This window comes from Strongylocentrotus purpuratus, unplaced genomic scaffold, assembly GCF_000002235.5.
Source record: "Strongylocentrotus purpuratus isolate Spur 01 unplaced genomic scaffold, Spur_5.0 spur5_scaffold_16, whole genome shotgun sequence".
Lineage (NCBI taxonomy): Eukaryota > Metazoa > Echinodermata > Echinoidea > Camarodonta > Strongylocentrotidae > Strongylocentrotus > Strongylocentrotus purpuratus.
Window position 1 is genome coordinate 18,686,295 of NW_022145601.1, and position 12,315 is coordinate 18,698,609.

The 12,315-nt window shown below is 37.6% G+C and overlaps 1 protein-coding gene across 1 annotated transcript in view; it reads right to left on the bottom strand.

The window, feature by feature from the left end:
- Positions 1-5,157: 5,157 nt before the first annotated feature.
- The window catches only part of LOC752071 (EF-hand domain-containing protein D2), a 29,091-nt gene continuing 21,933 nt past the window's right edge, over positions 5,158-12,315 (bottom strand). Inside the window, exons 2-4 of the mRNA XM_011676239.2 lie at positions 7,496-7,643; positions 6,665-6,799; positions 5,158-5,704 (exon numbers count right to left, since the gene is read on the bottom strand). Coding sequence (XP_011674541.2) covers positions 5,567-5,704; positions 6,665-6,799; positions 7,496-7,643 — 421 coding nt within the window. The 3' untranslated portion in view covers positions 5,158-5,566. The remainder of the gene's footprint in view (positions 5,705-6,664; positions 6,800-7,495; positions 7,644-12,315) is intronic.

Sequence of the window (12,315 nt, forward strand, 5' to 3'; positions counted from 1 at the left end):
AAAGGTTGTCAAACAATAATGCAAGTGAGAAAAACGTGAGGTCATATTAAATGTTCTATTCTCACTGCTGGTGAATTAAAGTGTCGTCAATGCTGAACATCGAGAGAGTCAAAATATATCTTGCAAAACGTACAAAATGTAAATAGGTGAGCACGTCCACCGGGAATGGTCCGGGGACGTAGCAGTTCAATCCTCGTTGGATACAATTTTCTAGGTACAAATATCAACACAATAACAGCATGTGTGTATACCAATATTAAAACAGCTCACTGATTCCCGCACAGGAAAACCAGAAGAGCGCCAATCAACTACAGCGCGATTGGTTCAAAACAAGCGCACATGTATGTTAATAAGGCACGTGATCTAAATACTTGTGAATAAATACGCGTACATCTATGTTAATTGGTCATGTGATGAAAATACTAATGAATAAACATCGTTATATAATAAATCGAGTTAAAACCAGTTCTGAGGACATGGCGTAATACCAAATCCTCGAACTCTCAATGACTTCTAAAGCGGCCATTTTGTATTAAAACACAATATGTATACCAGTGAATTATAAATGAATGCACTGTAACATTAGTCGCTACAAGCTAGTGAATTACTGCATTATTCATGTATTTACCTTGTTATTTTACCGTTTTTAATGTGCACGTTTCTCTCCAGGTAGAACTTTTGGTTACAAACTATTCAATTCACATGTTATACTGGCATCTCTATAGATGGAATCCACTTTGTAAACAATAGTTGTTGATTGTCTGGCAAGCCTCTGGAAAGCTTTTGAGATGTTGATCAGTGTTGTATATTCAACTGTGTGGTGTTTCACCGTTGAGGGCATTATCATGATTCAAAGTTCGTGCAAGGGCGTCACGCAAACCCCAGATAAAATATCTTTTGAAATATTGTTTTTTCCTTAGGGGGAGGGGGAAGGGCGAGGGCGAAGGGGGAGGGGGTATGCGAATAGACCGGTTTGCTAATTACATATTCAAATTTATGGTTGTTTCTTTCCTGCATGGGGACCTATTGTGATTCCATTAACCTGTCATCAAAGAAGGAACTAAAATACCTGGAATCCAGTCTCCATACATTACTTTTTGTTAAGCCTCGGGCAAGCTCGGTGATTGGTTCAGATATTTTGTTACTACAGTATTCATATTATTAGCACCTTTACACTTCATAAAACATAAGGCATCATCACCATCATCATCTACATCAATATCAACATCTTAATTATCATCACCACCATCACTATCATCATTATCATCACCATCATCTTCATCACCACGACCATCATCATTACCATCATCAAAATTTTAATCTTCATCAACACCACCATCATCACCACTATCATCACCACACCATCATCACCATCATCATTACCATCATCACCAGCACCATCATCATCATCATTAGGCCTAATCATCATCATCACTATCACCATCATCACTATCATTACCACCACCACCACCATCATCACCACCACCATCGCCATCACCATCATCATCACCATCATTATCACCACCATCATCATTACCATCACCATCATCACCATCATCACCACCACCAATGCTATCATCACCATTGTCATCACCACCATCATTACCATCACCATCGTCATCATTTTCATCATCACCATCATCATCATCACCAACATCACCATCATCATCAGAATCCATCATTGCCATCACCATCATCACCACCACCACCATCATCATCACCACCACCACCATCATCATCATCACCATCATCATCACCAACATCATCATCACCATTATCATCAACATCATTGTCATCACCATCATCCTAATCATCATTATTATTATCACCATCATCATCACCATCATCCTAATCATCATTATCATCATCACCATCACCATCATCATCATCATCATCATAATCACCATCATCATCATCATCATCATCGTCACCACCAAACTCTAATTTTAATCACTTCTATCACCATCACTGACATCATTGCAATTCCGCTGTCGTTCAAATGCGAGTTTGACACCAAAATGTCACACCATGAACCATAAAATCAAGCAAAGTACAGTTTTATGGGTGAATTTTAATATGATAAAAGCCACAACCAATACAAACATATTACCATCTTGCATCTTACCATACCCTTAAATCAGAGTACTGTATTTAATTTCTAGCTTCATATTTTGCATGATTATTTCATTCCAACCGAGGACACAAATCCAACAAAACACTATCTGTTTTTCATAAGATACATCAAGATAATAATGGCTATTGCTGTGTAGGGGGACATGTAATCTACTCCCTCTTTTTTTTTTAAGAAAGGAAAAGAAAACCTTAGGTAACTGTATGAACAAATGAAGACAGTTACCAGAAGAAAAATTCCCTGAAGTAGTGGAATACCTATGGCACTGTCATTCCACAAAATTATACAATATGCTCCAATATGAGATAAAGAGCACAGTACATGTATGCTACATGCATTAACATGTTTGTTCTTTACAAATTCAACATGTCAAAAGTAGAAATGTCTGCATAAAAATATGGCAAGGAATAAGTATTTGGTCACAAATTTAGCAATGGAAACTTGCAAAGATACACAAACTTGGTCATGCAGGAGTCCCCTGTGCAATGCAACACAGACTGTTCACACCAAATTCAGGAAAATTCCCTTCCACAAAATTCAGGGGAATTCCCTTCCTTGGGAGCCCGAAGTGATGGGAAAATATCACACTCAGGATAGCTCCAAGCATAACCTCTGAGAGAGAGCGGAGAATCATCATTTTTGTTTGAGAAAAGCTTTAATTTTGAGAAATATCCCTCACAAAGGTAGATCTTTTGAAGTAGGCGACTGGTACATGCATTTTTAAGTAAGACCTATCAGTCTAAAACCTAAACCGCACGACTGCTCATTTACCATACTCCACAGGTTTACAGGGAAAATCAGCAGACAACATGATTTTTTTTTCTCCCCATAACAACTCCCGCGAGACCATCTCTTCAGATCATATGAGCAAATTTTGGATATCGTTCTTCAAGACTCAGACAAACAGTGAGTATTCTCATTAATAACAATTTGATCCGAAGCATCTGAAAGCCCTATACATTTGAAAATGTACATTGGTCACAGTTGAAGAAAGATAATATCATTGGATTTTCTTAGGAATGTTGCGATGTCAAAAAGGGAAATATATAGATATTTGTTACATGCCGGCTACAGCCCACAAGACCGACAGCCCACAAGACCGACAGCCAACTAGACCGACAAAATCAGTCTCATGGTCCTTTTAGTCACTTTTGACAGAGTTCTGGAGACCGACGGCCGGCGAGATTGCTGTTCTTCTATCTTCCCTTACGTATTTCTTTGTTTTGTTTTTTTGTCTCATTGGCTGACGGTCTCATTGGCCGAATGTCTCATTGGCCGACGCTCTCACGAACCTCCCTGGAAGTGAGAATCTGTTTATGGGCATTGACAGCAAATGAGCTCTTACCGTAATTGAAGTAGAATTAAGTCCTTAAGATATCTGAAACAGCGGAAGTCCCTTTTCACTGTTATACATGTATCATAATACTTCAATAGTAATGATCCATTACTTCGTGAAATATACCAATCAATATGAAATCTATTCAAACAAAACGTAAATTGCAAACACACTGAAAAACATAAAACATATTTCTGTCTTTAAAAAATGATAAAATATAATATGGTTTAATACATTCAAAGTGTAAAAATATAATACAAAATTATCCCCCCAAAATTGCCAAATGTGTCTTATAAAGGATAAAACAAGCCTAATATGTAATATCATTTGGGGTTCTTGCTTCTCAACTAAATGAATTATTCTAATAGTAATTTTCAAATGCAGCTACAGCAGCAAGCAGAAGTGGCTTTATCATGTAAATCTATCAGTCAAGCCTGCACAGTATATGTACGTGTATAAAAAGTTATCTAAACTACTCATTTATATATTTTTACAATATGTTCAAAAGCAACTACCGTACTCAAGCATAGTGTGATTATTCTACATAGCACATTTATATATGTTCAAAAAACAAATTTATACAACCGTAACACCAAACCCCTCTTCCAAATCATACCCAATTCTAATAATATCGACACAGATCATTCCAATACAATATACCATTATCTATAATTGACTAAAACAGTCATGAAATATTGTACAGGAAACTGAGAAATCCCACCACCCACATGCTACTAATTTGACCAAATACCTCTACTCGTAGATAATTGGTTCGCTTGATTTTTGGTCACAGTAATTGTTTGTGTTCTACAGAATTAGCATGAATGCCATTTTTCGGTTCCATTTTTACTGAAATTTGAGAATGTCAAAGGTTCAATACCAGACTACAGTCAAACCTGCTTTTAAATAGTGACCACCTGTCTACAAAGACCACATTTTTTGTTTCCCTTGAAAATGGTTTCTCATTGAAACATGTACTAAAGGAACCTGTACATAAAGACCACCTGCCTATAAAGAGCACTTTTCTTGTCTCCCTTGGGTGGTCTTTATAGACAGGTTTCACTGTACCAGACTATAGACTTTAAGTCTTTAAACACGAAACAGAGAAAGATATGTATAAAGACCGCTCAAGGGAGACAAGAAAATAGGGACTCTATAGACAGATGGTCTTTCTATACAGTGCGTCCCAGAAAAAACAAAACCGAGAATTATTGATGCTTTATCATATCGTCAACGAAATGGAGTCAAGTCTTTTGTCACCTGTTTGTTGCTATGGCAGTCAGCCAGTGAAAACGAATTCGTTTAATCAAATTATGGAAATGCAAGCATTACTTTAAATCAACAGAACTTTGTTATTCCTGGCTCATTTTTTCTGATTGAGGTGTCATATGAAAGGGCAGAAAATGAACTTTCTAGAAATGTGACTTTTCCTTTAAAATTCAGATACCGCCCCGCCAAATGACTTTCGGGTACCCTCTTTTCAAATTGTTTTTAATCACTCATACATGGAATATGCATCATATGAGTCTCATCAAATGGAAGAGGAGGATCTAAGCTTTACAAATATGTGACATTTATTAATTATAAATGTCATTACCGGTAATGCTACGGTCACAAAGGTTCGTAAAAACGATAATTTCGTACAAATCTCCGTTTTTCCATTGTCTGCCCGAATTTCCATTGTCTGAAAAACGTTCGTATGGCGTTCGTAACAGTTCAAATTGGCATTTGTAACCAAGGCTTTAGTTATGCTAAAACATAGATAATTCTTGGTTTCGTTTTTTCTGGGATGTACTGTATAGAAGGTCACTAAAGCAGGATTAATTGTACTTTTTGATAAACGGTCCCCTTAAGGTATTGAAAATTTGCACAGGAGAGGCTGAATAGAAAACAAGGGTAAAGTAGGCAGTCCGGGGTGTGTATTTGTTTTTCTCTCTCCCTGATTCTTGAACGAAATATGGAAAGACAACCATAATAATTTCAAAAATTGCAGTTTCTAACAACCGAAAATTAGTACCCAGGTTCGATACAGTCTCCCATGTTAATATGGCTCTCTGTTTCTTGTATCCCTCGATTGTTTTCCGTCAGCCGGCATTATCTCATGACGAATTAAAGAGGGCGGCCTTTTCTCTGAACTGCTGTTGCCTGACCTTTTTCACTTCGGCTTCTTGCCTCCTCTCTTCCTGTTCGTCCAGAATCTCTTGATGGAATTTGCCTTCTTGCGTCTGTACTGCGATCTGGAAAATGAACAATCAAATCAGATAATTTAAAATATCTACTTGCTTAATCTCTGGGAGAATAAATTACTTCATAGGAAAGAGAATTGTGGCATTCCATGGTCGCCCAACGTCTCAGGACATGGCATGTAAAGAGAGAGAGACTTACTTGCATTGCTTTTGTCGAATTCAATTTTCTTTGTCGGCATGGCGGATCAAATTTATGGCCGTTGTCAACAATTGCCTGCAAGACATGATTAGTTAATTTCATGTGCAAGAACATCGCCGATGAAATGGAGTATAACAATAATCTATAAACACTGAAACAGCTAAAAGCAATGTAACAAAAATAACAATCTGGAGTTTGCATAATGTCAAATTCTATTCCGTTAGATATTTAAAGAGGAAAATCGAAGTTAAATATCATAACTATGTCGCATGTTATCTACATCAGCTTCTATGTCGACACGTAATCTTCTGACTGAAATGGTGTTTTGTTGACAATATCGTCCACATCGTCAAACCGACACCACATCGACTCCAAACCGACCAATACTTGGCAAATCGGGGTAACATGAATTTCTGATCGGTCTGTTATAGATCAGTCTCGCTGGTGTGACTTTTAACGCCACAAGGTGGTACAGGATTTTACAACGTTTTGTAGTTGTCTGCGCCATCAACTGCTGTCACAACTCACCCACTCACTCACCCACCCACCCACTCACTCACTCATTTATTTTAGAATATTTATACAGGATGAAAACTTCAGCCAGAGCTGCTTTTCACATTGGTCCTATATATACATGGTAACATACAAAATAACAATGACATAAAACATAACCTAAAACATATTATCCCATCTCAGTGTATCTTTGAAAAAGTTGCTTCAGGGATTATGATCTCTTCCAAGGTTCAGGATCCAAGACCAAACCTACCCAGGGTCCAAGACCAAACCTACCCAGGGTCCAAGACCAAACCTACCTTGGCTTCAAAGAAGTTCTTGGCCCCACTGACACCTTCTTCATCAACGTCGATCTCCGAGAGCTGGGCTAGTAGATTCAAACCGCTATCTTCCATCAATTCACCCGCTGCTGCCTTCCTGAAGATTAGTAGAAACTGAGAAGAAAGGAAAAAAGAAAGAAAAGTGATTAAATCCTATCTTCTTCAAATGTGCAACATTGGATTTATTCCTTTATTATTTAATACATCATTCACGTATGCCTTCCTGAAGATTAGTAGAAATTGAGAAGAAAGGAAGAAAGAACGAAAAGTGATTAAATCTTATATTCTTCAAATGTGCAACATTGGATTTATTCCTTTATAGCTCTCTATCCTCCTCTCCTCTTTGCCTATCCCTTCTTCCTTTCTCCCATTTATAATTTATAATTGTATTTGTTTATTCGGGCGTACCCATTACAAGCTATACTTATCAGGTTTCGCGCCTTCTTCCTTGTTATACAAGTTCTTTAATTATATTTATGTTCCTACTTATAAATTGTATTGTTTGGAAGAAAATAAATGTTCATTTGAATAAAGAGGCATGTATGCCCTCCTGAAGATTAGTAGAAACTGAGAAGAAAGGAAAAAAGGTGAAGCAATCAGGGGGTTTCAAAAAGATCCTAAGCATTTGTAGCCTTAAAATAAAATATATTCAAATGCAAAAATTCAAGTATTTTAGACTTCTCATGAATTCCACATTAAGAACAAGAAATCTCCTTGATAATAAAATATGAATGATTTGAATCAACATTTAGTAATTTCAACTTAGGATCTTTGTGAAACACCCCCCTGAAGTGCTGAATGTGAACGAACCTCCCTGAAACTGATCATGTCATCCAAATCCTCGTCTGCTTCCTTCATCATTGCCTTGAGACCTAAGTGAGTCTGAGGAGCTTCCAGCTTCTCCATCATGTACTTCAACTCCATCATGTCGATGAAGTTATCGCCACCGGTGTCGTACCTAGAGGAAAATGTAGAAGAAAAATATGGAAGAAAAACGACAGAAATTTAGTTTTTATCTAATTAATCTTAATCTAATATCGTGATCAGTCTTGTCTTTGGAGGAATAGGAGATATGTAAGAGGAATAAAAGATACCGGTATGTACCGTAATTAACGGTGTATTAACCGCACCTTTTTGCCGCCGAAAAAAATTCAAAATTTAAAGTTTCGATTTATGCCCCTTCACCTGGGGCTATGCCTGGCAATGTCTCCCAGCTCAGTAATCGGTGTGTTGACTCACCACTCCGAAACTAGAACAACACTCAAATTTGTCTGTCATCTTGGTTTGAAAGTAATCTTTCTGATAGATTTCAATATGTAGTTTATAATAATAATTCCTCCAATTTTTCTTCTATTACACGGCGTACCACAAGGTTCTACCCTAGGTCCTCTACTGTTTTTAAGTCGGCAAAAAAAAGTCGGCAAAAAAAAAAGTCAGGCAAAAAAAGGAAAAAAAAAAAAAAAAAATTGGGGCGAAAAAGAGGGGTGCGGTTAATACACGAGGGCGGTTTATACAACTTTAATTACGGTGATAGGAAAAAAAATCATTTTAAGAAATCTTGACGAATGTTGTAGTTTCAGGAAAATATTAAATTAAAAGACACAACTTAGTTTCAATTGATCAATCTTAATCTTACTTTGGTCAACCATTGGATCAAACTGGGGGCTGCCAGTTGACTGATATCACACACACACATAGGACACATTTGATTTTTTTTAGATTTTTTTTTAAATCGCTGAGGTTATGCATTTTCATGTCTAATGTCTAATGTTCATTTCTAATGGACCAAATGTTCTGAGACTCTATTCCACACTGGTATAAATAAAAAAAAATGTAATGAAAAGAATCATCAAAACATGAAATACAAAAAAAAAATATTAATAACAATATACCCAAAACTCCATGCAAAGAAATTGAGATACATGTATGTGTCATTGGGGTACTTTGTTGCTGCATGTGTCTTTTAAAACCTCAGGCAAGCCTTCTCAAGATCAATCTTTAGAGATATAAAATCCCCATGTTCATTTCTGGTATATTATTGAAAGTCAACAAATCCCTGATGACTCAAAAACATTAATTATACTGGGAATGCATGTACACATGAATGCTTCTCAAATCAAAAAATTGAACAGCGCCACCTTATGTCCTAAATCCTATATGAATCATAAATTTACGTGTAACATCATTCCGGTCTAGTGTCCTGTTTCAAAGCAAACAAATTGGATTTCTTTAGGGTTAAAGTCTTTGGTTATCTAGTGGTAACAAAATACAACATACACACAACCGACAATCTTAATTTGTTGATTAATTGTTTTTGGATGCTTAAAGATAAAGACAAGTTACGGTCATGCGATTGCATTGTGAAAGAAACGTTGTGGAATCAAACAGAAAAGGTTGATCATCTAGCATATAAGTATTGGTTTGTACTGCAAGGTTCTGGAATCATCTAAGTGATAAGAAATTTGGCCCAGTCTTTGTAAAGTTACAAGCACTGTACACAGAAAGATGTACGGTATATGGGACTACAGACACGTGCGCGACACGTGCGTTTATCTCTCACACACCAATAGATAAACTAATTTACCAAATATATCAATTAGTAGGCGGTTTCCCGGCAAATTTTTTATCACCATGTATTAGTCAAATCATATTCTTTCACATGATTGGTAATAAGAGCTTCCATTTCATTTTTTGAAATTAGGGCGTTTCCAATACTGGTCTTTACCTTTAAAACATTATTCTGAGGACCACTCCTGTATTGTGGCATTGTGGCTCAGTGGTTAGAGCGCCCGCCTCATGAATGGGAGGTCATGGGTTCGATCCCTGGCCGAGTCATACCAAAGACTTATAACAATGGGACCCCCTGCCTTCTAGCTAGGCGCTCAGCATATTAGATTGGAGAAGGGTAGTAATAACCAGTGCTCAAAATACACGGGGGCGGGGGGCGATTCGCCCCCGTGAGCTACATAATCGCTCCCGTCAGGTTGCTGACGGGGGCGATTGCAAAATTTAAAATCGCCCCCGTGGAATTATAAAATAAAGATTATCTTTTCTGTTATAGCTTTAACACAATATTGAGTTTCAATTTTCAAACCTTAAACCAATGAAATGGAACTTAGATTAGCGTGCAAGATTTCTCGTTTTATGAGTATAGGCCTATTATTACCGATTCAGCTCGCAGTGCAGTGCCGCCATCAGTAGTGGTTATAGGCCTACTGCGCCGCTAGTAGCGGTATGTGTGCACGCTGCCGCGCCATGTCTGCTGGAGCTGGAGGCGATCGTGCAAGGGCAGAAACATGGTCACGGAGAAGTTTTTTGTTGTGAAAGCGTTAACCGGCTGAAATCTGGTGATTTCAAATGACCAGCAAATAATGAACCTCGACCAGTAAATCAATATTAGAGACTTTTAGATTTGCACGATGAGAACGTGGACTGCAACGTGTGACCTCCTTTTAAGGCAGTGCCAGTGCTTAAAAGGACGTCACATGTGACTGCCAGTGCACGTCCACACAAATCTAAAAGTCCCTACTGAGAAGAAGAGGAAGACCAAGATGTCGTGGAATGATATGGTAAACATGGGCACGGGGGGGGGGGGTTAGGGGGTTTAACCCCCTCCTCCCACCCTCCGGCCCCCTTGGGCTGCCAAGTGAAAATGTGATATTAAAGCGGGGGGGGGGGGGGAAGTGAAGCGCCGTTTTAGCATGACTTTCTTTTTAACTCTTACTTTCACCTATCTCAGATAACCCTAAGTTTTTGGTTGCTGCTTTATATGTAGTTGATAATGCATGATTAAAATAAAGAGAGAGAGAGTGTAATGTACATTTGAAACCTTTTCTTAGCGTCTTAACCCTAAAAAAATAGCAAAACTATTTTTGAGGAAAAGCATTATACTGAATTTAATAAAGAATAATAGCTTTATATTGGATCATACTAATACTGATACGGGCTAAAGACAATGTGGTATTTGTATAGAGGTATTCCAAAATGATATTCTGATAAATCAACATTTGTTCTGGTATCATAAATGTATATACGCATAATACAACTGATCTTTATGATTTTTTAACGTGACATAGCTTCTTCTCCCCCTGCAAACAAAAAAGAAAACAAGGTTATTTAATAAAAGGATCATACAACAAATAATCATTGTGATTCAAATTGATGCAAGGATTTTTTTGAATAAGCAATGCTTTTCACCAGAATCTTCTTTGTAAAAACAACTTTTACAAATCTCAGCCATGCAAATCTGCCACTGTGTTGTAAGATCACTTTTAGATTAGGAGAAGTGCATTCTTTAATGAGTATTTTACATTGAATGGAACGTCTCAACTCAGTAAGCATGGCTGAGATTTGTAAAAGTTGTTTTTACAAAGAAGATTCGGGTGAATAGCAGTGCTTATTCAAACAAATATTCGCATCAATTTGAATCACAATCATTATTTGTCGCTTAATCCCTTTTAATGACCTTGTTTTCTTTCTCGTTTGCAAGGGGAGAAGAAGATATGTCACGTTAAAGACATCATAAAGATCAGTGTTGTATGCATATATATTATATACACAGGCCAGTAACAGCTATGTAGCTTGTAAATTTGTAAGAGGGAAAATGCTGATTGAAATGATAATGATGAAATAGCAAATAATTGAGGAGTATCATAGGTACCAATTCAATGGATATTTGTATAAAAAAGAGCCCCTGTGAGAAGGCTCACGGGGGCTCTTTTTTTGGGGGGAAGAGCCCCCGTGGACAAACAATTAATTTGAGCCCTGGTAATAACATTATGTTATGCAGGGCCCGCTGGAAGACCAGTTTCATAACTGAAGTGGCTACCCTGGGTAAATAAAACATTATTATTATTATCGTCATAACCCATAGGGATAGGAATCATCCAAAAATGATCTTGTTCAGATAAATCCAACCCCAAACTAAGGCGTACATTCCCACTGCAATATCTCAATACGTATATATTTTCTTGGGGTTTTACAGAGTAACGCTTCATCGATACCATAACATTTGAAAGGACAGGGCCAGCATGAGTTTTTAACTGTGTGCTGATCGTGGTTTAAATTGAAATGTTATTCTATTTTATTACATCAAAATAGATAGACTAGGACTGATTATTATACTAAAATGAGATTGGGAAGAAGTAATTTCACCAAGACATTTAAGAGAAAGAGAGGAAAATACAGATGTGATGAAACTGGTGACAATAGTGAAAGTTGACAAATTGCCATTATAGCACGGAAAGAAGAAGAGGAGGGGGAGGGGGAGGGGGAGGGGGAGGGGGAGGGGGAGGAGGAGGAGGAGGAGGAAGATTATAAGAATATAAAATCTCAAAAGCCATATGTAAACAAAGGTACATTTATAATTAGCCAGTGTTGCAATTTGTCATCAGAGCTATTCTAGAGCTTCCTAAAGCTAAACTGATCACATCTCCTGTTCATTTTCTTTGCTGGCCTGGTAGTGGCGCTCAAGGCGCTGGCCGTGCCGCAGAAGTATCGGTCATCACACTTTACCGACAGATGACGGTGTCACAGTGTGGCAATTTTCCAGCCGAATGACCATGAATGAGTCTTTGATAGGATGACTCACGCATCTTATACTCCGCTGATTGCTACAATTGGCATTGGAG